We start from the raw sequence: 26,658 nt of genomic DNA on the forward strand, positions 1-26,658 counted from the left end.
TTAACTATTAACAGAACGTGTATATTTCATTGGAAAAAGAAAAATGAGGTCAAACTGCAGGGAACGACACTATTATCGTCATCATCATCCCTTAAACAAAGAGCCCAAAGAAAAGCAGTGTACAACTGAATATAACCCCTTTTAACCACTGGTGGGAATTCTTCAAAACTGACTTGCTCAGACTCGAAATAGCGCGAGAAAAAGGCTGCATGACAACATTTTGGCAGAGAGAAACAACTGCCCTGAAGCCTGGAGTAAGATCCCAGACCTCCGACTAGATTTGAGTTAGACCAACATCTGCAGAAAAATTAACAGTTTAGCAAAGTTTATCTGCTGCAAGAGTACAGTTGGAAATTGATTTGAATATGGAATGGAAAAAGGAATACACTATCTGGGCCAAACTCCTGGGAAGGGACAGTAGCTTCATATAAATAAATAAAACTGGAAAACAAGGGACACCCAACTCGATTGTATCCTAAAATTGTGTCTCAATACTTTTGCCCAGATAGATTGTATTCTCCTTACCTTTTCTGTCAAGTTCCTCCACTCCCTGGCAGTGTCCTCCAGTGCCCTCTCCTGGACTCTCACCACACTGCGAAGCCTGGTCCACCTTTGCCATAGTGATGAGAGAGCATGGTGGACGACGGCGGCTGCACCAGATTTGATGACAAGCCGCTCTAACTCGACTACCTTGTCTTCCTTCATAGCAGTGATAGCAAACTCCTGAAGGTCAGCATAAGTCGCTAGAGACTGAAAAAAGTGACAACAGACGGGTAAACAGAGTGGTTCACTTTAAAGCTGTAATAAATAACACTTCATTTTCTCCCACCTTGTATTTCTCACACTTGTCTTCTGCCTGCTGGAGACTCTCTGCTTTAGCGGTGGAGAATGCTGCCATCTTGCTCTCTACATCGTTCATTTGTTCAACCAGCCGGTCTCTGTCACGTTGGATGGAGGCCCATAGAGACACACACCTAAGAAAAATAATTTTAATACACACACCACTTTGTTTAATGATATTAAACATACATTGAGTTGTACTAATTGTTGTCCATAACCCAATGAGATGTATCAACCATTCCACATGAGAATAAATCAACACCTCTCATGGACGTCTTTGCAGGCCTCCGTATGGTGTTTGATTTCTGTGCTCCTCATCCGCATGGCTTCAGCTTCTCCTCTTAGCTGGTTCATCGCAACTTCTGTCAACAGGGGCTCCAGGGTGTCTCTTATCTCTTCTGAAACAGCTGTATAATTATTTTCCTGCACTGAAATTTCTTGCAGGTTGAGAATCCAATCTGTGTGGTGCTCCAGATCCACCCCAGCGCTGGCACTTTGAAGGCAATCAGCGGCACAATCCAGGTGTGTTTGCATGGACTGCAAGGTAGAGTGGTGCCGCTGGATCATGGCAAGAGCTGGACCCAGAGTCAGCTATAAAATACGGAAAGTGAAAACATTTACTCAAATTAATGAGTGGTATATAGTATATGCTCCAATTAACATCTCTATTTATTCAACCGTAGAGTCCTAGGGTGCTTTGTCGACAAAGTAAATAACCGTCCGGGTCAGAGAACATTGTCATTAACAGCTGTGGTTTTGTTGGTAATCTGCTCGTGTAGTCTGAAAATGTGTAACTCTGAAAAGTCCACTGCAGATTATATTGGTTCTCAGGATGATATACAGTATGAGTATAATGAGTCTGAATTACAGTATTTATTGTACCAGCACACATACCTGCTTTTGGTTAATATCCTTTAGAACTTCAGCTCCCAGCCTCCTTAGCTCCTCTGCTTTCACATCCACATAGGCTGGAATACTTTCCTTTCTACTGCAATATCTTTGCACTTCCTGGCTAAACAATTTATCCACCATCCTCAATCTGCTCTTCACTTCTTCTTTCATGATTCCCAGTTTGCACATTTTCTCCTGCACACTCTCAACTTTGGCTTCTGTTAAGCTTACAGGCTCCCTCACTGCGGATTTAAAGTCCTTCAGCCATTCGGCCATTTTCTCCATCCCCGTCGTGAAGTCTTGTGGGACATCCTTTTCACTTTCTCCAATGCAGCATTTAATGTCTAAACGTAAGGACTGCAGTGAGTCAAGCAGGGATTTCATCTCCTGAAAGGCAACGGGGTCGGACCTCAAGCAGAGGCTTGCGATCTGCTGGTTACATTCTTTGGCCTCTAAAGATACACTATCCAGACGTTCAAGTAATGCAAAAAGAGCTGCAATTTTATGCGTGGCATCAAGTTCTTTGTCTGACTTGAGTCTAACCAGATTGTCTTTGGCAAACTTCAGTTCCTGGTCAAAGGTTTTAAGTATTCTGTTGTGCTCATTGATTATCTTCAAGGCATGATCCAAATATTTTTGTTTTTGATAATTTCTTCTTTTAAGAGTGTTGTGAAGGCGCACTAGCTGACGTGTTTCCTCAGCTTTGTACGTGTAGCCCGTACTGAGAAACCCCTCATTTTTTCCATGAAGGTCTCTTACCGCAGGGCTGATGTTGGATAAAGCTTCATCCATCCTCTGATAGTCACTCCTTAAACAACGCAGCTCCTCATCACAAGTATTGATAGTCTTCTTCTCCAGATTGTCAAACTGCTCCTGAAGGTCCTCCAATGCGCTTCGAGTCGTATCAAAAAAAGTGCTAAAATCTTTCCTCTCTATGATTATTTGTTGAATCCTGTCTTTTTTTTCTTTGGCCAGCGCCAGGATGCTATTGTACTGTTGGGGGAGAGCATTGAGTCGCTCGTCTAGGTAGCAGTGGTCGATCTCGTTCAGAGTGGGAAGGATCTCCTGGCCTATCCTTTGTACGATCAATAGGAGGTTCTCGTTCTCCGAAGCTTGTTCCAGGACTTTTTGAAAGGTGCATAGATGTTCTTGCAGTACCGAGCTATCCTCAATGTGGTTGAGATTGATTTCCCGGAAGGTGATGGCCTCCGCGTGTCTCAGCCAGTGACAGGTCTTGTTAAGGTCCACCTGGAAGTACTTCCTGGATGTCAAAGCTTTGTCCAAGATTGTGACACGCTGGCTGGTTGTCTGGAAAGCCGCTTCGAAAACCGCCTGCAGCTCCTTAAGTTTTGCCAAGGTTTCTTCTCTTTCTTTGTCTGTGGCATCCTTCTCGAGCTCCCGACCTTGAAACCAGAGAGATACCAACTCCCTCCGGTAGGCTCGAAGGCTGCTTTGGATGCTGCGACACGCGGACGCCTGTTTAGCGAGATCCTCTGGAAGAAGCGCAATGTGGTCATCTATCAGAGCCTTCCTCTCTTGTTGTTGTACCCATAACAGTGCTCTCCCCAGACCCTGAAGGAACTGAGTCCTCTCTGTGAAGGCCTGGGGAAAATAGATGATTGTATGAATACTTAATCTTGTTAATCAATGATCAAACATGCTTTTATGGCATGCAATAATCAGAGCCATTCCTCGATGGATTCCTATTGTTGAATGTGAGCTTTTATTTTCCTGACTTTTTTTAATACATTTTTGTAAAAGCTTTGTGGAATTCTACAGGGATTTCCACCTGTTTACCTTGCTGAGGTACTTTCTCCTCTGGGCTACTCGTGCCTCCAGAGCCTCCACTTCAGTCTGGGCGTGTTCAACAAGCTCCTGCAGGCTTCTCCTTTCTCTCAGCCCCAGTCTGGAGGCGACACATTGCGCTTCGCTCACCGCTCGGCCCAGCAGCTGCTGACGGGCCTCCAGCTCCACGCACACGCTCAGGTGGTCGAACAGAAAACTCTGGGCCAGGTCAGGCGGTGGGCTGGTTTTCAGCGTGGAGGTGAGTGCGGGTCGCTTCTCTTCCACCCACTGCCGGGCCTCCCTCAGCTGGGTTTCCACCCGTGCCAGTTCCTCTAGCGTCTGTGTGGAGTCCTGGATCTTCTGGTGGATAAGAGTCTCAAGCTGAGCCCAGCGTTTCTCCAGGTGACCCATCTAGTAAATGGGGGAACAATTATATATTTTAATAAAACAGACATTTTTAAACATCTCTTAGTTTCTCACCTGTTGTTTGACTAGTTCCTTGTCCAACAGGCTTATTTGTGGCAGAATAGTTTGTTTCTGGTCTCGCAGATCTTCTAGGGTTGCTTTACGCTTCACAAGGTCACTGGATAACTTTTTAAGAGCTTCTAGATGTTCCCTTGTACTCTCAGTGTCGGCCCTGTGAACACATAGACATCACTTGGGGAATATCTCATCTTAATTTCAAGGTAATCGTTAAAAAAAGTGATGATTAGTACCTGGCCAGGTAGTCCCATTCCCTGGATACTTGATGGAAAACCTCTTCGACAGCAACCACGCTCTCCTGATACTCGCCACTTCGCTGCATGTCGTCCCCTCGCTCCGCCTCGAGCTTCTCTGCACGCTGGCCTATTTCTATCCAGCTCCTCCTTAGTTTCTTCATGTCTTCCAGGATGGGACAGTCCTGTCCGTCTGTCATTTTAATGATGGCCTCATTCAGACGGCTTAACTCAGACTGCCTTTCCCTCACGTGCTGGAGGAACTCCTTAAGTGAAAAGAAAAAATACAGCTTTTTCTATTAACTTTGGGTTTTAATAAACAATAACATCATTAATCATGTATCAATAACAAATCATGTATCAATAACAAATGCACACCTGTGCTTTGTCCAGCTGGTTTTGTGCAATTCTGGGCTCAAGCTCTGCTGGACATCTAATGAGGTTTTCCAGTTGCTGCTCCGTCTCTCTCAGCCGTACCTCCAAATGTGTCTTCTGCTCCTCGACATCTCTCCAGGCATCTGCAACCTCCTCGCAAAGCATCATGCGCTCCTCATTCTAGAAACAAAACAAAAAACAATTAACTTCTGCAACACTGTAACAAATATGACTTCATAAGATCGAATGTGTTCTTGTAGCCAACTGACCTGGAGTTTGACCTGCTGGATCGCGGCAGCCACCTCCTGCACTCTGAGGAGTGAGAGGTCACAGGAAGAGCACACCAGCTGGAAGTAAGTGCTGGCCTGTTCCTGGAGGGCCCGCTCTTGCTTCACCTGACAAAATAAATCAACAGCTTGCACAACTGAAATGCAATTCGGTTTGGAGTCAATACCATCTCAAGAAACAGAAAAAATAAATTTCCCACAAAGATGGAGGCAGATAATGGTCCAAAATGTATTGGGAAGATGAAGATTCAGGGTGAAATAACTGATTTATGTATGTCTGACCTGCTGTAGCGCCTTCTCTACGTTGAGAGGGGTCTGTGCAGGAGGCTCTGGTTGCTGGGAGACAGACCTCAGCCAAGTCTTGCACTGTTGCAGAGTGTCTTGGAGACTCAAGTGTCTTTGGAGCTCATGGTCTAGGCTCTGATATACCTAAAAGCAAATTTTAAAAGATATTACAATTGTTTTTTTTATTAGTTCCTAATAGGGTTGTCCCGATACCAATAATTTGGTAGCGGTACCAGTACCAAAATGTATAACGATACTTTTTGAAACTTTTCAAAATAAAGGGGACCACAAAAAATTGACTACGGTCTGGGAGCCTAACAGCAGGAAAGGTGTAACAACTACATTATTACCTGTCACTGTTTATAACTCCTTGTGTAGATGTGAATGCTTATTATTTAAATGTGTACCTAAGTTTGAAGCAAAGGTGGTAATACTAATCGCGACCTTTGGTGAGGCATGTTTTAAAGCAGCACTTGCAGCATGCACCTCCCTGTTTAAAGCGTCACCTTTATCGATAGTTTTGAAGCCCAAATACCTCCAAATTGTGCTTCACCCACTCTCTTTATTAACCAGTAGAAGTGCAGTTTTTTGCCTTTCTTCTTCTCCACACTGTTTTTGCTTTTATGCGCTTTGTGTGTGCGTTCAACATCATGCGCCTCGGCTCTGTACACACTGCAGCATGCGGATGAAAAAAAAGTACAGGTATTTTTTAAAAGGCAGTATAGTATAATTTTTAATTCATTAATACCGTGGTACTTTATTAGTACCGGTATAACGTACAACCCTAGTTTCTATTTAAGTTTAAAATTAGAAATACGTCCTGCAACAGAAATGTATATCTTTTTAATACATTGAATAATCCAATGAGTGCATTCAGTAAGTAAACAGGACATTGTGCAGCAACATTTTTGACAGGTGTGGAATGCGGAGGAGTCTGTACCCTAAGCAATCTCTGATTGACAATCTTAATATGGAAGCTTTTTAGACAGAAGAAGGGGAGGCATGTACAGTATATTGGCACACAGCCATGAGTTTTTGGCAAAACCCTATTGGCTGGCATGGTGCAAAGTGGCAGGCAGGATATTAGAGCTTACATTGGGATGCAGTTGGCAGCCACTGGTGCAACTAAAGAGGAAGCCAGCAGTGTGGCGGAAAAGTGCGGCTGGATCACACAATGCCAGATTGGCTGGTGTGGAAAAAAATAGTGGAGTCTCAGGAGGTGAGCAACGATGACATGAGTGGAAGATGCCAGAATGACAGTGGTGCTGGATTAGAGGGCTTCCCGAATAGTGGCGCAAGCATGAAACCCTGGAGTTGACAGGGGGATAAACTGGAGATTAATATGGCGAGAATTAGTTAGCGACTTTGGCAAGAAGAGCAGCTGCTCTAGGCTTCCACCTGGCAGCCACCGCCATGTCCTTTACGTTGGCGGTGAAGGACTGTTGTCAAGAGATGGTTTAGGTGTCACATTGGGTTAGGATTAAGAGGTCGCCTTGGCGGCTGAAACATTAATGACATTGATATGTTGACGGGGTGTGACTGTGCATGTGTGGCCTTATTTGGCATCAGCACATACGCACGGAAAAATGTTTACGCATCCTTTATTAGAACGTGAAAATCTCTTTCGCTGCTTTAAATTACACAAACAAAATGATGCTTTAAGTTGCTGTTTTAGTGGAGAGTGAAGATGTGGTCAGATCTTGGTCAGTGGAGCTTCCCTGTGTGGGCGACCCAGGTAAAGAGGAAAAAGTGTCCTGCTTAAGGACACAGCAGCAGTGATTGGCATTGATGAAGCTAGATTCAGACCGGGAACTCTCTGGTAACTATATAACACACTTTGCCTTCTAAGCCTCACCGCCCACATCAATAACATGTTGAGATTTTCACTGTGAATGCTGTAACAATCTTTTTTTTTTATTACCCAAACCGCAAAGAGGATGCGAGGGTTAATTGGAAAAAGGCGATATTAAAGAGAAAATTATTTCATGAAAACTCAGTAAATATAAAACCACTAAATTCGTTAACCTAAGTAATGATTTGAAGCACATCAGGAGTGAAAAGTAAATTATTGCCTTTTTTAACAATTGCCCAACACAACAGAATCAATGTCTGCAATAATACAGTACCTGTGGTGAGATCATTGTAAACAGTAAAGCAAATATGAGTTTTACGCCAACGGGTGATCAGCGCAACAGGCATTTTAAAGCGCATGCAGAGGTGGATAAAGCTGCTTGTTGATGACCACTCATGATATTTCAAATGCAGCTACTGCCAGCTTGTGGAGTTAAAAGCTAAATACAGCCTCAAGTCAGTTATTTGCTTTTATAGATCAGTGCTATAATTAGTTTTTAGGTTATAATGGCCTACTGGCCTTGCGCCTCTATCTGGCCTGCTTTTACCATATCAACTCTTGCAGAACCTGAGGTCCTCTGACACCAAACTTATATCTTTACCAAATACCAGAACAAAGACCCATGGCGAGGTGGCATTTAGCCCCACCTGAAGAACCACTCGCCGGAAACCCTTGAGGACTGCAGAGACTGTTGTTATTTAAAACAAAGGGTGAAAAGAAGGCACACCTTTTTAATCAGGCTTTTTACTGATTATTTCAAACTCTTCTTAAGTTCTTAATTTGTATTCTGTTATTTTGTATTTTATTTATGACTATTATTACTACTGTTATTCTCACTATTTTATGGTTTTGTTAATTTATTCATTTACTACACGTTTTATTTTTACATACAACTTAAAATATATTTATATTACTTTTTAGATAATGTATATTTTTAGTTATTCTCCAATATGGGTGCCTAAAGATGGAGGGTTTTTTTTATCAGTCCTCAGTGACATGCCATGTTTTGCTATTGTCAAAAGTGCTGTGTGTATGTGTGTGCATGTGTGTTTTCTTCTTTTTTTAACTGGTGTAAAGGACTTTGTGTTGCAAATGTCCTGTGCATGAAAAGTGCTGTATGAATAAAGTTTGATTGATTAATGTTGCAATTAATTGAATTGATTGGAACATTTCCGAGAAGTGTTTCCTCACACAAAAAACTAAATATATTTGTTAAAAGCTTAACAGGTGTGTGTGTGACACATATACTGTAGTTAGGCGTGTATAGCATGCTGTGAAATGGAATGGAAATTATTTATTTTCTAAAAAATACACTAAATTAAGGCAAAAACAAAAAAAAAATTAGGCCACAACCCACAAACAACGTAACGTTGCAGGAATGTCATTGCTGTTTACTGGGTCAAAATTATTACTATGAAAAAGATAATTAAAATAACAAAAACAAAGGTGGCCTAAAAAGTCTAGTATTTCTTCACAGCCCTCCTCCCCCTTTCTTTACTCACTCTCTGTGCTGTGCTACAGATGGCAGAGTAACTGTCTCTGGTGCCTTGCTGGTGAGCCTGGACCTGCTGTCTCAGCCTACTCTGCACGCGCTCGTCACAGCCTTGCACCAGGTGGTCCCCTCGCTGATTCAAGCCTGCCAAGCGATCCTCAAAGCCTGCTATCTCCTCCATGATGGCCTGCGGAGGACAAAGGGACAAAGTAAAAAAAAAGGATGTCAGGCTGGTCAATGACACAGGAGGTCAGAACAGGCTGATGGCACACAACACAATGTGGCCTTCAAGGGCTAATTATTAGGTGGTCGCGAAGAGATCAAGTTTGAAAAGTTAAGGCTTTGAAGGACTCTACTACTCCATCAATGCATTGCCATTTGCATCCCTAGGGAAATGTACTAAAAATGTACTATTGAAATATATATATATATTTTTTGCACACTGTTGAAATAATATTGTGAATAGTATTTATTTGCTTTATATACACATATATATATATATATATACACATATATATATATATATATATATATATATATATATATATATATATATATATATATATATATATATATATATATATATATATATATATATATATATATATATATATATATATATATATATATATATATATACACACACATATATATATATATATATATATATATATATATATATATATATATATATATATATATATATATATATATATATATATATATATATATATATATATATATATATATATATATATATATTTCTATATATATAAAGCAAATAAAACAAATACTATTCACAATATTATTTCAACAGTGTGCAAACTGGAAAACTGGCATCTTTTTTAAATTAGACTAGAGGTAAGCATTTAAAGCCATAGAAATATATACATTTTTTTAATACATATTTGTGTTCCTCCTTAGGGGCTCGCCACATAACAAAAACAATATATAATTTCCAATGTTGTTACAAACAGTCATGCTAACTAAACATTATTGCACAATTAATATGAACTATACCAAATTGTATCCCAATAGGTGTACTGTATTATCAGATTTAGAGCTGAAAAGAGACAAACATTTAACAAACAAGCAAACGGCACGAATTGGGTGAAATGGCCCATATGTATGTATTGTGTATTGTGTTTCAGTATGTGTGTAATGCTGATGAGATGTAATGTATTAAATCATATTTATAGTGAGTTTATGTGTAATGAAACCTATGTGACTAAATGTAACATTGTCAACCATATGTTTTGGTCACCTTGTGCCTCGCCAGCTGCTTTGTGGCCTCCTCCAGACTTCGGCTCATGCTGGGGTCAGGGGTCACCATCCTGCTGGACATCTGTAGCAGCCATCGCTCCGCCTCCTGTAGCTTGTGGTGGTATACTTCCTGCTCCTTGACCTGGCCCTCGAGATGCTCCACGCGGGCCTAAACGTCACAACATAACGTGTCACAGATGACCGTGAGGACAAGTACATGTTTTCTTACCATGGCCATATTACACAGGTCACTGTAGTCTTTTTGCAGTCTATTCATTTTGTCTCTGACTGAGGGGTAATGGACTGATGCCAACAGAGCGTCGCCCTTCTCCAACACTGACCTGATGGAAGCATCATGGGACTGGACCATCTGTAACAGAGTCTGGGTGGGAGGAATACAAATATTTGTTATACCCTCTCTTGTGCAGCTTATCGTCAGCATCCTTGAGAGTGATGCTTATCTATCTATTCTTACACCCGATTGAAATAAAGCTACAAAAACCTTGTGTTTGGCGAGCTGTGCCCTTCGTTGGTATAATTCGGCTTTGGGCTCCAGTGGAGAGCTGAGCAAAGATTTGGTCTCCCCTAGCCACTGGGCCTGAGCCTTGTGGCGGTCCTGGAACTCCTTAGCCAGCAGAAATGCGCGCTCCAGGAAGCCGTGCTCTTGCCTCAGCCAGCCTGCAAGCTCCTCCAGCTGGGAAAGACGGGCTTCCACCTCACCTCCTAAGCTCTTCGCTCTGTCCTCGTTTAGGAAGTCTGCCACACGCTCGGCCCTCTCTCTCAGGGCCTTCAGGAAGATGTGACCGTGATGGAGATCAGCCTGCAGAGTCTAGATGACAGAAAAAAAATCAGCATCACTGATTTTATAGGAATACTGGCATTTAACGTCCTTTCATCGGAGCAGGCTTCGTCGGTACAAATCGGACAGCTCTAGTCTGAGAGGATGGTAGGACACTATAGACAATAAAAATAGAGTGGATGTTGAAGGGGCATGTTGAATCCAGCACCATCCACTCAGACTAAAACTGTCTTATCCAAGTCTGAGTGCAAGAACTGATAAAGTCTGCTCGGATGGCAAAAAGTCTTCTAAGAACAGTCTACTTTTGCGATTGATTCGAAGCACAGGGAATGTTTGAGGGTGCGAGAGAAATATGCTTATCAGGTCTATCAAGTTGACATTCAGCAATCACTGATCTCTTTGTCCTTCACCTTCTGGCATTTTCTACAAAGGCTTTGTGGCCTTCAGGTAGGCTGACACTAGCATGGCAATATGTGGAGAGGCCTGGCAGGTCATGGAGTGGACGAACCACAGTGAATAATATGAAAGGAGGACTCCAATTATAGGAAGAAGGAGCCACAGGGGGGTTTCAGGGTAACTGCAACACAAGCTCGATGGGATGCCTTCTAGCTTTCATCCTGGGTCTATTACTGCTTGAGTGGAGATCTGCTACGCTATGCTAGGAGACATCTGCAGCTAGGCTGTTAATGATATGTTGTGTCTGCCTGCACACGTTCTGTGATTGTAGCGTACCATGAAGTCAAATCATTCCAATAACCCACCTGTGTTTCTTCTTCATGACCTTAATCAGACATCCACACATCACACAACCTGAACTAAAACAAGAAACGTCTGCCGTAATTGCTCAACTGCCTATGTCAAATTATGCCAACTTCACATTCTACTCTAACATCCCACAGCGCATCAAGTGTGTATAATCTGCCAGCCTTGCAAGATACGAGTGTCCATATGGTGCGTTTCGGAACCCCACTCAATCATTAACGCTGATAAAGTAGCAGACATTACAGTCTGCTGCACACCGTGTGTCCTTTAGGCTGTTGTTAAACGGTCTTTTGTCATGATGCTAACATTAATTATTCAACGTCTTGTGTATGCCTTCTTTGTGTCAACATTCTGCCTGCATCACACTTCAGTCACTGTATTCCACAATTCGCAGTAATATTTATATGTATAATAAACATGGATTTTTATAAATACAAAAAACAGTTGGTATGCTGTATTTCATTCCCTGAATGTAAATGAAAAAATGTTTTGGAATTAAAAAAAAAAAGCACAAAAACTACCATATAAAAAAGTAACCTCCAAAAGTGTTTGTTGTTCTATGTTGCTGGTTGAGTTACAAGTTGTTCTATATTAAATACAGTTGTTCCCATTGTTGGTCCCACTGTTCAAAAGTCTAACTGCGGTCATCATAGAACATTTAGTATTTCTCCAGGTGATGCGTTACGTAACATTTGAACATGACTAACTGTCCTACAAGTGTAAAAAAGAAGTTCAACATAGTGTACTAAATTAAACAACACCAAAGCAAAGTACAACTACTCATGCTTCGAAAAAGCCTGACAGATACAGATTATTTTAAGAGGAAGGACCCTTTCCGATGTTAGTTAGATCTATTTCCGGTTCTATGTTCATCATAACTCCTTTTTTTCCATAATTGGTACGTTTCAGTGGTATCATCGCAACAAAAAAAAACAAAAAAAATAAGCACAACATAACTGTGTAAATATTCCTTAAGACACTCACAGAACTGAATTATAGATGGAGGACTTGGCCTCATATGTTTATTAGAGAAGAACCAGTGCACCTTTCTATTGTTACAAGTTAGTCTCAAACAATGTACAAATCCAACTAATGGCCCTTGGCACAGCTATTGATTGGTCATCTTTGTGTCGATGCCTAATCATCCCAGTTCAATGAACATCCCTGGAGCGTTCACCACAGGTGCACGACAGCTAGTGAAGTGATGGAAGGACACATGTGGCGACGACATGTCTCAAGTTACTGTTCAGAAGCATCACCATCGATCTAATACAAGGGTAACCACCACGCCGCATGACATGCACCACCTGGCGTAAGTAATTCCTAAAGTGTGAGCGTCTGCATATAATTTATAGAGGCTTATTAGTTAGTACTTTGAAAATGCAAGCTGAGGAGATGAGTGTTGTGAAGCTGTAAGGACGCTACATCAATTACAGAGTCAAAGCCAGCAGGCCTCTGACATTGGTGCTTCTTCTTCATCCTCGCATTCACAGCGGGGTGTCGCACCCTGCTAACGCTCTTCCTCTAAAGCAGTGTCTGCTTTGTCTTCATAAAGAGTCGATCGATACAAGCAGTGTGGTTCAGGCTGCATCACACTTGTGAAAATACTTAAAATTGAGCAAGCAATAGCCAGGGCTCTGAGCCAAAAGTGGCCATTTGAGCTGAAAAGCACAGAAAATGCACAGATATCACACATTTTTCTTGGCCAGACATGCTGAAGCTGCCAAAAAAAGCTGTACTGTTTCACAAGCAAATATTCTGTTGTCTTCTGTTTAAAATCCTCCAATAAGACTGGGGTCTCCAAAAGACAGCTTATGAGCACCAGTGCTGTCACCACCAGATTTTGAGTAGCTCACCAAAGAATCAAAGACTATTCAGTCCAACCAGGATTTTGCGATGTTGCGATCACGCTCCTTCACGCAAATTCAACCAATTCAATTGGCCTTGCAACTCTGACCAGTGGCCACAACTTTCCTGCGTATTTTGGATTATCAGTGTCATTTTTGGCAATTGTAATTGTCTCTGGGCGACGCTCAAACGTGCATGTCAACGGTCTAATCAAAATATATGTTAGTTTCTTGTGTAGACGAAAGCAGGGACAACGAAGTGTAACAATATATTAACTCTTTTTTGATCAAACAACAATTGTTGTCCCCCCACATAATAGGGGGGACAGTACAGTAATTGGACACAGAGTTTTGAGTATGTGCTTTTACGGCCATCTGGTGTTTCTACTTTTAAGTCTGTGTGGTAAAAATGAGTAATACATCAATACATTTTTTTTTTCAATTTTTGTTGAATTACTGCAGAAGGAAGATGTAAACATAGATAACAAATTCATCTAATTGATTCAATGTTATTGAAAAAAAAAAATAGACAGGCAACTTTGGCCGTAAGTTTCTGAAAAAGCTGCGGCGAATTCAGGCATTTTAGGCTGCAACAATCAGAAAAAAAAGTACGCAAAATCCCGGAGGAACTGAATATTTTCTTAAAGGCGTCTTATTATGATTTGTTTTCCTACATTTACAACACTTCGTTTAGGTCTACATATGGGTATGTTTTGGTCAACCTTTTGCATAGATTATGTTCTACAGACCATCTTCAAACAGTTTTCTGATTGTCTCTTCAGAATGCAGTTTTGTGGGTGGTCTAATTTACATGCCACAGCCTCCCCCCCAAGCCAAGCCCTTTTCAACTGCGTCTCCACCCTGTCAGCCATGTTGTAGTTTTTAGTGCTTCAATGTCAAGTCAACTGACAGATATACGTTAGAAATATATGCTACTTTTTACTAGCAATGGCAACAACAGAGAATTTTAAGTCTGCCCAACAACAAGAGGATGGAGACAATTAAGTACCGTATTGACTACAACGTTGGACTACAACCGAATAAAAATGGCGGACTGACGCAAAGCTCTTCGGGTAAACTTCTACCATATACTGGATGAATATCCGCTGACGCAACAATGACAAAATATGTCACAAAATTCTTGAATTCCAAACGGCTCGTTTGGAGCAAGTTTGGAAGAAGGCAAGGTTATTTTATAAATGTGCTTTGATTTCAAATTTTGGGGAATTATGGGGATCCTAAATAAACAAAAACAGGTAAGAAAAGTTGGTTTTGCATAATAGGTCCCCGTTAAACTCTTAGTATTTTTCTATAGTTACTGTTCAATTCAGACAGTATGCCCAAATATAAAATTACCCCAAAATAGCATAAACAGTTTTGAGTTGTAAAAAAAATACAATTCAAATGTAACCAGTTATATAAACAAAACACAAATAGCTCACCTTCCATTTCTTTTTGTCAAAGTCGCTATGTTTGTGAGGAATGTTGAAGACTTCTGCCCTAATGTTTGATACCTAAAATTTTAAAGATTAAAGCCAGCTCCTGCTTGAAACATGATAACCTTAAATCACTGTCCAGGCTGCTCAGCCCAATGTGGCTAACTAACAATATTAACTAATCTGTTCATTCAATATTTTTGACATTTGCATAGAACATGGGAATGCCAGAGTTACTTACAATATTGCATATACAATTAAACAGATTAGTTTGACAATGAGAACAGATTATTTCAATGTAAACACTCAAAATTATTTTTCATGCCTAATTTACTGCAACACATCAAGCGCTATAGGAAAACTTGAGCGTTAATTAATGTTTATTGCCTTCACCACACATATTTAATTGGACCAGTACCTCAAGTTTCTTCAGCTTTTTGTCCATTGCGTTGCGGTCCAGGGCTTCCGATGTGTTGGTTACTTCTGTAAAGTTTTTCTGCGTCAAGGTTATCCAATCCGTAAAGGACACACAAAGGTTTTCGGCCTCTTCAATACTCTTCAGCTCCTCCTGTAATTGCTTGATCGTGTCCTACAAGAGCATTTGATGAGAAAGAAGATTTAAGTTATGACTTAAGAGCGCAAATAATCAATATATATATACGTCAATATAAAATCTGTCATCCATTTACTTGTGCAACTGTATGCGAATTCGTCATCATTTCAACATAGGTGTCATTTGTTTTCGTTGTTTGTGTAATTTGTACAAAAACTACCACAGCCAGCAGGTTTGTTTGTGTTTGTAAGATGTATCTCTTCTTTTAAGGTTGCACTCCAGCAGGCTTTAACCACCAAGGAGCAAAAGATTTGTGAACAGGCATCAAAACAAAAAACATTGCCTCTTTCATCCCCCCCATCGTATAAGAGGGTGCGGGCAGGGGAGGGGGTAGGTGCATTATCCACTTGACTGAGATTTTGAGTCAATAACACCATGAGGATAGAGAGGCTTACTTTGTGGTTTTGACACATTATTCACTCCACATCCAAATTCTGTAGCGAGAAGCTCCAATTAGCTTATATTGTTGAGTGCACACCTTTTTCTGAGAGGGAGTTAACAGCCACCCCCCCACCGCGACATCAGAGTTGTCATGTGTTAAAGCTGGAGTATAAGTTGGAGAGGGTGGAAAGAAGGTGAGATGTGTGCTTGCCAAGTGTGAAAATCAATGAAGTGCAAGTGTAGCTTTTCCACTGTGTGAGCTCCTGTGTTTCCTTGGTCCAAGAAAAGACAAGCAGCGAGCCCCATTGATTTTTCTTTAAAGACCCCCCAAAAAAGAAGCGAATGACACATAGAGAGGTTGAATCTATGTACACAAAGCCGTACACAGGCTCTCAAAGCTGCCTCAATGGTCCTTCTAGGAAACCAAGTCCAAGTACTCCATGGAATAAACTCAATAATGAGATAATAAGATATGGTATAAAAAGCACCACGAACCAGCGTACTCTAATAAAAAAAAATGGTAAAGAATTGTACTGTTTTGACCTTTCATCTACATGGCATTGGCGTTACGAGTGCCCTGCAATGGCATTTATTGTATGAGCTCAAGTTCCAGAGTGGAGAAATCCGACAACGCAGCCTTGTCAGTGTAATGTGGCGAAGCAAACCATTACTTTTTGAGGTCGCTGCACTGTCAAAATAGACTGCATACGACACTGGTTCTCAGTAGTATATATTAACCAAAGAGACGGTAATGATTGTGTACAACAGGTGTCAGACTCAAGGCCCGTTTATGTGGCTCGTGAAAGCCTGAAAACAAAGTGCCTACTTCATCTTTCTCACTAAATGTATTCATTGTTTCCATTTTGACAACAAAAATAAATGTAATGCATTAAATTGCCTATGTTTTAAACTTTAATATAATCTGCTCATGCAACAACTATTGTCTTATTAGAGGTGGGACTCTTTATTCATCTCACGATTTGATCTGATTCCGATTCTTGGGTTGACGATTCGATTCAGAATTGATTCCTAATTTAACACAATTCTCGATTTAAATCAATTGTGTATTTTTGGGGGGACGATGTGGCTTGGGTGGTAGAGCGCCCGTGCTAGCAACTTAAGGGTTCCAGGTTCGATCCCAGCTTTCAGCATCCTACTCACGTCCATTGTGTCCTTGGGCAGGATACTTCACCCTTACTCCCGATGGGTCGTGGTTAGGGCCTTGCATGGCAGCATGTGTGTATGAATGGGTGAATGTAGAAATAGTGTCAAAGTGCTTTGAGTACCTTGAAGGTAGAAAAACACTATACAAGGATAACTCATTTGCCATTTTTTAATCGATTTTTGAAAATCCATCCATCCATCCATTTTCTACCGCTTGTAATCATGATCAATTTAGAATTGAAACAAAAAGAAATCGCAATTCGAATGTGGATCACTTTTTTGAACGCTCCTAATTATTGTATGCCGTATTACAATTTGTTTGAAAAAATTTAAATAAATACTTAAAATATTTGTTGCCTTGACTTCACCATCAATTAGTATATACAAAAATCTAATACTCAAATGCATAGGCAATTGTCTAATAATATAATGAAGCGATTAGACATTTTTATTCATACATTGACTGTTACAAGCGGCCCTCTGAAGGCAGCCATAACTGCGATGAGGCCCTCAATGAAAACGCGTTTGTCAAACCTGGTGTCTAAAAAGCAAGGCTTTCAAAATTAACGCATTAACGCATGCAATTAATCATCAAAAAGCATTGCATTAATCATTTAAAAATGCAGATCAATCCCACAATTTATTTGGTCCGCCTATCTCCTTTACCTTAACCATGGATGGTTACCTAAAAACATATACCAGTGCAAAGATGAGTGAGGTGGCAAATTTGGCTTCCAAATACACCCGACGGAATTTAAGATGAAACCATGTTTTGAGCAAATAAATGCCGTGCATTCAAGTAAAACATTTAAAAAATATTTCTGTATGATATTTTGACAATAGAATTTGTGTCAAAATATTTGGCTTCATTTAACTTATGCAAGTGAGCAATCTACTGCCATTAATTGGGAATAATCACAATTCTAAAGTGTGATTATTCTTATTTAAAAAAAAAAAAATTGTTTGACGGCACTAACAAAAAGGTTTTTGGGGATTTTTGACCCAAGCTCAAACGACGGAGCAATTTATAATTGATCATTAATAAAAAGAGAACTGTTAGATTATATTCTGTTTCTGCCTTTGTGCTTGATGCTTTCACATTGTGAACTCTAAAGTGTTTCTCCTTCCCTCTACTACCTGATGAAGCAGCACCACGAGGTGCACCTTTAGCCACTCAGCCATTAGGCGTATTTAGACTCCCTGGCTGCAGGAGGATGTAGGATCGTTGTTTGCAAGAGAGACTCCTCTTTGTTCTATGTATCTCTGCTCAGCTACTACAAACCCCGTTTCCATATGAGTTGGGAAATTGTGTTAGATGTAAATATAAATGGAATACAATGATTTGCAAATCCTTTTCAACCCATATTCAATTGAATGCACTACAAAGACAAGATATTTGATGTTCAAACTCATAAACTTAATTTTTCTTTTGCATATAATAATTAACTTAGAATTTTATGGCTGTAACACGTGCCAAAGTAGTTGGGAAAGTGCATGTTCACCACTGTGTTACATCACCTTTTCTTTTAACAACACTCAATAAACGATTGGGAACTGAGGAAACTAATTGCTGAAGTTTTGAAAGTGGAATTCTTTCCCATTCTTGTTTTATGTAGAGCTTCAGTCGTTCAACAGGGGCGGCGTGGCGAAGTTGGTAGAGTGGCCGTGCCAGCAATCGGAGGGTTGCTGGTTATTGGGGTTCAATCCCCACCTTCTACCATCCTAGTCACGTCCGTTGTGTCCTTGGGCAAGACACTTCACCCTTGCTCCTGATGGCTGCTGGTTAGCGCCTTGCATGGCAGCTCCCGCCATCAGTGTGTGAATGTGTGTGTGAATGGGTGAATGTGGAAATACTGTCAAAGCGCTTTGAGTACCTTGAAGGTAGAAAAGCGCTATACAAGTATAACCCATTTATCATTTATTTATTTATAACAGTCCGTTGTCTCCGCTGTCGTATTTTACGCTTCATAATGCGCCACACATTTTCGATGGGAGACAGGTCTGGACTGCAGGCGGGCCAGGAAAGTACCCGCACTCTTTTTTTTACGAAGCCACGCTGTTGTAACACGTGCTGAATGTGGGTTGGCATTGTCTTGCTGAAATAAGCAGGGGCGTCCATGAAAAAGACGGCGCTTAGATGGCAGCATATGTTGTTCCAAAACCTGTATGTACCTTTCAGCATTAATGGTGCCTTCACAGATGTGTAAGTTACCCATGCCTTGGGCACTAATGCACCCCCATACCATCACAGATGCTGGCTTTTCAACTTTGCGTCGATAACAGTCTGGATGGTTCGCTTCCCCTTTGGTCCGGATGACACGATGTCGAGTATTTCCAAAAACAATTTGAAATGTGGACTCGTCAGACCACAGAACACTTTTCCACTTTGCATTAGTCCATCTTAGATGATCTCGGGGCCAGAGAAGCCGGCGGCGTTTCTAGATGTTGTTGATAAATGGCTTTCGCTCTGCATAGTAGAGCTTTAACTTGCACTTACAGATGTAGCGACGAACTGTATTTAGTGACAGTGGTTTTCTGAAGTGTTCCTGAGCCCATGTGGTGATATCCTTTAGAGATTGATGTCGGTTTTTGATACAGTGCCGTCTGAGGGATCGAAAGTCACGGTCATTCAATGTTGGTTTCCGGCCATGCCGCTTACGTGGAGTGATTTCTCCAGATTCTCGGAAACTTTTGATGATATTATGGACCGTAGATGTTGAAATCCCTAAATTTCTTGCAATTGCACTTTGAGAAACGTTGTTCTTAAACTGTTTGACTATTTGCTCACACAGTTGTGGACAAAGGGGTGTACCTCGCCCCATCCTTTCTTGTGAAAGACTGAGCATTTTTTGGGAAACTGTTTTTATACCCAATCATGGCACCCACCTGTTCCCAATTAGCCTGCACACCTGTGGGATGTTCCAAATATGTGTTTGATGAGCATTCCTCCACTTTATCAGTATTTATTGCCACATTTCCCAACTTTTTTGTCACGTGTTGCTGGCATCAAATTCTAAAGTTAATGTTTATTTGCAAAAAAACAAATGTTTATCAGTTTGAACATCAAATGTGTTGTCTTTGTAGCATATTCAACTGAATATGGGTTGAAAATGATTTGCAAATCATTGTATTCCGTTTATATTTACATCTAACACAATTTCCCAACTCATATGGAAACGGGGTTTGTAGCTTGTAAATTAGTTAGCTACTTTTTTACCCTTTTCCTGGTGCCATCTATTTCCTTTTTTTGTTGCATTGTCAACCTCGTTTTGGGATCCATACCTAAACAAATGTGACAAGAACTTTCATACATCAGTCTGCCTCTTTTTTCTTTCACAAGTGGAATCATTCTCCTTGAACAGAATATTAGCTCTGACGTAACATGAACTAGTGTTGCATAGTCATAAAAAACAGAATGTATTCTGCTAGTCATCTTTCAACTGTTTCTAACAAAACTGTTACGGTGGGGTTGCATGTTAATTCGTGGATAGTTCCCCCAAGATGCAGACGGAACTCCGGAGGCAGTGTGTAGGTAGGACAATGATTTATTTTCCATAATTCAGACAGGAAAACAAACAAAAATAGAACAACCGTGCCGATAGCACGGGAAGCTATGGAAAAGCTAACAAGGAAAGCTTAGCATAGAAACAAGACGTAGGAATCACCAATCGTAACTTGTTGCGTAAAGCAAACAAATGGCGAAGCTTAGCTCAGGAACAGGTATCAAAAAGGTATACAAACGTAACTTGTTGCATGGAGCAAACAAAACAGCCAGACCGAGTGTGGCGAAAGGCAGGAATAAATAGCTGTCTGATTAGCGCCCGGGAGCAGGTGAGCGTACCGAACACTAATCAGAGGCAGGTGAAAACAATCTGCACACATGGCAACCAATAAAACACAAACCCAGGGGTGCTGAAAACAGAACTAAGGGAGTCTTAAACCAAAACAAAACATGATCCGGGCAACGGATCATCACAAAAACAAACCGAAAACAAACAAACAAAATACCCCAATATGAAATCAAATGAAACTGTCAAGAGTGACCAACCTGTATGCTGAGCAGCAGGGAGTGGTAGCGGGCAGTGAGCTGCGTTGCCGTGACGCTAACACGACCACTGATGTAAGCTTCTTCGAGAATCTGCTGTGATAGCGAGGAGAGGCCATCCACTTCTCCTTGCCGTGTCAGCAATGCTTGGAGACACGACTGCTCACAAGCAATACAGAAGATATGAGAGTGCAGCTGTGGCACCTTTCCAGTTACTTGTTCTTGCCTAGTGAATGTTCAACTCTTACGAATAATTGGTCGGAATGATGCAAGGACTAACCTTGAGTTTCTTCAGCTGAGTCTCTTTGGTGCCCCTGTCTGACCTCCGAAGTCTCAATATGGCCTCTTTCTCCATCTCCTCAAGCCACTGGCCTAAGGTAAGGAACTTCTGGTCCATCTCTTTCAATCTGGCCAGAGTGGACTTCAGCTGGGTCTGGGTCTCCTCCAAACGGTCCTGGTAGGCCACCCACTCCTGTTGTGCAGTGTCAAGGGTTCTGTCCTCAATCTGGGGTACACCCCATTGAATGACCCTCCCTCTGCTAGTCAGCACTGACGACAGCAGCGACTGACCATCTGAGCATCGCTCCTGTAGAAGCTATAATGAACATACAGTAAGAAGAAAGAACCTGAAAGACTGTAGCTTTAAAAAGTTGTATGGACACCTTGAGCTGCTTCAGTGTTTCCTCAAGTGTGTCCACATTTGCCTCTGAAAGGGATAATGATGCAAGAGTGGCCTGTTCTTGCTCCAACCAATCTTCAAACACATGGAGCACTCGCTGATATTCTTGATGGATCAGCACCAGCCCCTTGGCCTTGCTGACTGCATTCTGGAAAACAAGGTTGGACATTACTATTTGAGATTACAAAAGCAATGGAAGCCCCTCCCTATGTGCAGAACAAACGCTGTGATTAGGGCCGAGCGATCCGTGGTAGACCCTGTTTTACGTAAAGAAGTGCATGTAAACGGTCGATATATTAATGACGCTTCATATGAAACACCGTTAGTGCGCATCTCAAAAGTACTGGGATCAAATCCCAGTCATAGTAGAGTTGGAAATGTTTAAAAATGTTCAGTTTATTGATGTTAAAAAAAAAAAAGGTTTTCCATGAATATGTTTTAGTACAAATAGAATAGAATAGAATAGAAAGTACTTTATTGATCCCTAGGGGGAAATTCAGCACCACAGTTCGCTCACAATAAACAATAAACACTTAGGTATTTTTTACATGTGAATAATATAAATACAGTCTATTATACAGAATTATTCACAAGTGAATAATATAAATACAGTCTATTATACAGGATAATAAACATAAACATGCACTAAATAAACATAAACATGCACTAAATAAAATTGAAGTTGGATTTTAAAAAAGTATAAATAAACTAAGGGTGAAAAAAAAATGGCAGGGAGATGTGGGCTCCAAATAAAATTCTGCTTAGGGCCCTAATTTAAACTGTGGCGGCCCTGAGTGGAAAACAAACATCTTCACATACCTTGGCCTTTTCTTTCAGGGCATTGTATCTGTTCTGTAGCTGCTTCACTTCCTGCTGCGTAGTGCCGTGTTCTGCCATGTTGGCCCCCTTAGTTGCAATGGTCTCCAGAGGACAGCTGTGACTCAGCACTTCCTCATACAGAAGCTGGATTTAAAAACACATGTATACATTCATTGTGGGGGGAGCCCCTGAGGTAAAAAAGTAGAGCACAACAGGTTGAGAAGGTGAGCTAGCAGGATTAGCCTGCCCCGTGTAATTGCAAATCTGTTTGTAAAAAAGCAGGCTTTGCTTCATAACTTAAAATAAAGTCCAAAGCACTGCCAAAACTCGGCATCCATTGCACTGGTCACGGTGGTGCGGGCCGGTCGGTGTAGCAGCGGCGGCTGGGGGAGGGGGAGGGGGGCTAGTTGGCGGATGGGTAATCTGCAGTCCCTTTCAAGGTTTTTCATTGTCCCATTGGGTTGAGTGAGGGATGAGGAATTAGGGCCGAGGATGTCGTTGTGGTTTGTGCAGCCATTTCAGGCATTTGAGATTAAGGGCTATATAAATTAACTTTGATTTATTGATTGAACTATTCATACAGTAAGACATTTAATAGGACATTTTGACTGATTAAAAATTGTTTGACAATAGTATATAGTATGGCACCTTTAACAACATAATTTAACAAATTAAACAATTGTGTAACAGTACCTTAGTCTTTCCCAGGTTTGCAGTCTTGTCTCTCATCTCAGAGTACTGTCTGTCCGAGCAGCTCAGTGTTTCCTCAACGCGCTCAATCCAAAGCACAAAGTGACCAACGTCCTCCTGATAGCTGGTCCACTGCGACAAGGCGCCCTCCAGTTGACTGATAATAACCAGTATTGACGTTAACACATATCATAGAACAAATAAATTTAAATGCAATATCCTCCACAACCTTTTGCACTTGATGGACGCAGACAGCAGGGAGTCCCACGAGTCCTTCAGGTCCTGGATCTGCTTGCGGATGACTGGGACACCCTCAGCCGATGTGTTTCTTTGGACTGCTTCTCCCCTGGTAAGCAGCATCTTCATTTGGATCTCCCGCTCCTGACGTGCGGCGAGCAAAGCCTGCGCACACAGAGGAATGGGCTAATTGAACATCCAAGTTGTACATTAATGTGTCCTCAACCAGTCTTGTCCCTCATTACTTCCAACTGCAACATGCGGTCCTCCAGCACAACTTTATTGGAGGTGGCGGAGACGCAGGTGGCCAGGAGCCTCTGAGCTTTGCACACCCATTCCTGGAGCTCTTTCAGACCCTGAGAGAAGAGACGGTGCTCCCCGACAATGCGTTCAACCCTGGAGGACTTGTCCTTCGGAGAGGAGTGAGAATAAAAAGTAAATGTTTGCACCTTACATGGCATTTAATGCTGTTTTCAAACACAATCACATCCATTCAGTTTTGTCATCTACAAAGAGAAACATTAACACAACAACATAATTAATTTTATCTGCAAGGCAGCACTACTACAATAATAAACTGTTCCACACCAGTCTGGAAAGGATGAGGACAGGCAATCTGATTCAACACTCTCCCAGTACTATAGTAAGAGAATGATACATTGTCAGCCATTTCAGTGTTTGGTGTCAAATTAATCACAGAGGAGATAGAGTTGACGCATTAATGAGGGTTTGCAAAAGGTCAGCTGCTGCAGCACTCATACGTTTCAAAGATGACATTTTCAGATAAAAGATGTAGGTAGGCTAACAGAGCGTTTGCCCTTTCTTGTGATGATGTGGCTGCAGGACCTTTCTTTTTTTTGTAGATGGGATTTTGAGATAGTGAGACCAATTACAAGAGACAAGTTACAGTAAGCCAGGGAAATGGACATAAGAGTCATCAGGCAGGTTTACACTGTGATACCTTGGTCAAGTTGCTGAGAGCCAAGCACTGCGCCGACAGCTGGGACACTCGGTGGACAAAGCCCTTGCCTGCTGCCTGCCCCTCCCAAAGACGATGCGCACTCTCTCTAAGATGTCCGAGTTCTGCTTCACGACTGGACATCTCCTCAAGAATAGCCTGGGGTTGTTCAATTTGGAGATGCACAGATGAGGGTTAATTCATGAATATAGCTCCAAAGAAGTGACTATTTTAAGTTCCTGTTAGTAACTTGTTACATTATTTTAAGGTTCCATTTTATAGTATTTACATAGCATTTTATATCAAGTCCCAAAGGTCCCACAATAGTACAAAATATGTTGTCATGCTGGAATTTACAATTAGTTTAAAAGTTACTTTTAGTAATCCCCACTGGGAACACAGAGGAAATTACCAATGCAAAAGATAATAAACAGTGTGCAGCCGCAGTGTTTATGGACTTAACAAAAGCATTTGACACAATCAATCATATTATCTTAATCAACACATTAGAACTGAGAACAGAGGAGAAGGGGTTGGTCTGGAACTAGGTATGAAGCTACTTAACAAACAGGAAGCAATACATGAATCTAGGCGAACACACGTCTGCAGCTTTAGGATCAATACTGGGGCCAAAATTGTTCAATCAATAAACGACATTTGTAAAGTCCCAAAAGACCTACAATTAGCACTGTTTGCAGATAATACAATTACATTTTGTTCAGGAGAGAATACACAGAAGCTAATACACATTTTAAAGAAGAAATTAATGAATTAAAGAGGTGGTGTGACAAGTTATCTTTGAATTTCATCCATCCATCCATCCATTTTCTACCGCTTGTCCCTTTTGGGGTCGCGGGGGGTGCTGGAGCCTATCTCAGCTGCATTCGGGCGGAAGGCGGTGTACACCCTGGACAAGTCGCCACCTCATCGCAGGGCCAACACAGATAGACAGACAACATTCACACTCACATTCACACACTAGGGCCAATTTAGTGTTGCCAATCAACCTATCCCCAGGTGCATGTCTTTGGAGGTGGGAGGAAGCCGGAGTACCCGGAGGGAACCCACGCAGTCACGGGGAGAACATGCAAACTCCACACAGAAAGATCCCGAGCCCAGGATTGAACCCAGGACTACTCAGGACCTTCGTATTGTGAGGCACATGCACTAACCCCTGTTCCACCGTGCTGCTTTGAATTTCAATAAAACTAAATTAATGCTCTTCTGAAAAAATAGGAAAGACAGTAAACACAAATTCAAATAGACTGTGAAGACATTGACAGGTGAAATAAATCAAATTTATAGGCATAACAATAGATGATGAAATGCATTGGAAATCTCATATAAAAATATACAACATAAAGTGGCAATAAACAGTTAAAATTAATAAAGCAAAACATTCTGGACCAAAAATCACTCCATATTCTCTACTGTTCTCTAGTGTTACTATATATGAGTTATTGTGTAAAAGTATGAGGGATTAACCACAAAAGTATGCTTTATTTACTAACCCTGAAACAAAAATGGTCAGTTAGGATAATTCATTATATTGGTTATAGAGAACATTCAAACCATTTATTTATTTAATTTTAAAATACTGAAATGAATGATTTGGTACATTTGAAAACAGCTAAAATCATGCATAAAGCAAACAATAACCTGTTACCTAATGTACAAAAGAGGAAAACTACAACCTTAGGAAAAAAAATTATTTAAAACATTTGTGGATGTTGTCTGTCTATTTGTGTTGGCCCTTTGATGAGGTGGGGACTGGTCCAGGGTGTACCCCGCCTACCGCATGAGTGCAGCTGAGATAGGCTCCAGCCCAACTGTGACCCCGAGAGGGACAAGCGGTAGAAAATGGACGGATGGATGTATGCAACACCAAAAAGCTTTAGTACATAAGTATGTGGAATTAAATTATGGAATAGATTAAGCTAAGAAGTATATGTACTATATATATGATATGACTATCCCACAATGTACTAATATGATCCAGTTTAAGAAACTGTTCAAACTCAAAAAGCCTTATCTACAAAAGTTTTACGTGTAATAAAACACGTGCAAACTTGATAGTGCACCCAAAGCTGATCTAGTAAACTTGTGTGCACGGGATTACGTCTTTTAAGAGACCAAAATAGAGAGTAAAATCCATTCAGCGTGTCAGTCTTCATGTTTATGCCTGAAAATGTTTTGAAAACGCCCACAATACTGGAAGGAGGAGCTGCAAATATAATCATTTAGCGCATGCCATGTGATGATTATAATCAAGATTGAAACTGCTTTCAGCCTGTTGTTTGGCATATATATTTACCATGTTTGAAATGTGTGTCAAAACTGGCATAGTTACGCATGAATAGCTGTTAAAAAGGAGGCAATTGCGCTGCAACAGACAATGGACAGAGAATCCTACGTCGTATGTGAGCGTGTCAACAATTTGGA

General features: G+C 41.1%; 1 protein-coding gene across 1 annotated transcript in view; it reads right to left on the reverse strand.

Annotated features, from left to right (window-relative positions):
• Positions 1-285: 285 nt before the first annotated feature.
• Positions 286-26,658, reverse strand: part of LOC133649171 (nesprin-1-like) — a 121,332-nt gene continuing 94,959 nt past the window's right edge. Inside the window, exons 60-83 of the mRNA XM_062046007.1 lie at positions 24,220-24,375; positions 23,504-23,668; positions 23,251-23,423; positions 23,025-23,178; positions 22,332-22,475; positions 21,496-21,660; positions 21,114-21,428; positions 20,837-20,992; positions 15,049-15,219; positions 10,289-10,615; positions 10,016-10,168; positions 9,788-9,955; positions 8,534-8,710; positions 5,177-5,323; positions 4,877-5,002; positions 4,611-4,787; positions 4,233-4,498; positions 3,997-4,153; positions 3,529-3,927; positions 1,735-3,333; positions 1,103-1,431; positions 830-974; positions 496-750; positions 286-297 (exon numbers count right to left, since the gene is read on the reverse strand). Of these exons, the coding sequence (XP_061901991.1) occupies positions 286-297; positions 496-750; positions 830-974; positions 1,103-1,431; positions 1,735-3,333; positions 3,529-3,927; positions 3,997-4,153; positions 4,233-4,498; positions 4,611-4,787; positions 4,877-5,002; positions 5,177-5,323; positions 8,534-8,710; positions 9,788-9,955; positions 10,016-10,168; positions 10,289-10,615; positions 15,049-15,219; positions 20,837-20,992; positions 21,114-21,428; positions 21,496-21,660; positions 22,332-22,475; positions 23,025-23,178; positions 23,251-23,423; positions 23,504-23,668; positions 24,220-24,375 (6,036 nt within the window). The remainder of the gene's footprint in view (positions 298-495; positions 751-829; positions 975-1,102; positions 1,432-1,734; positions 3,334-3,528; positions 3,928-3,996; positions 4,154-4,232; positions 4,499-4,610; positions 4,788-4,876; positions 5,003-5,176; positions 5,324-8,533; positions 8,711-9,787; positions 9,956-10,015; positions 10,169-10,288; positions 10,616-15,048; positions 15,220-20,836; positions 20,993-21,113; positions 21,429-21,495; positions 21,661-22,331; positions 22,476-23,024; positions 23,179-23,250; positions 23,424-23,503; positions 23,669-24,219; positions 24,376-26,658) is intronic.

This window comes from Entelurus aequoreus, linkage group LG04 (genome assembly GCF_033978785.1).
Source record: "Entelurus aequoreus isolate RoL-2023_Sb linkage group LG04, RoL_Eaeq_v1.1, whole genome shotgun sequence".
Classification (NCBI taxonomy): domain Eukaryota; kingdom Metazoa; phylum Chordata; class Actinopteri; order Syngnathiformes; family Syngnathidae; genus Entelurus; species Entelurus aequoreus.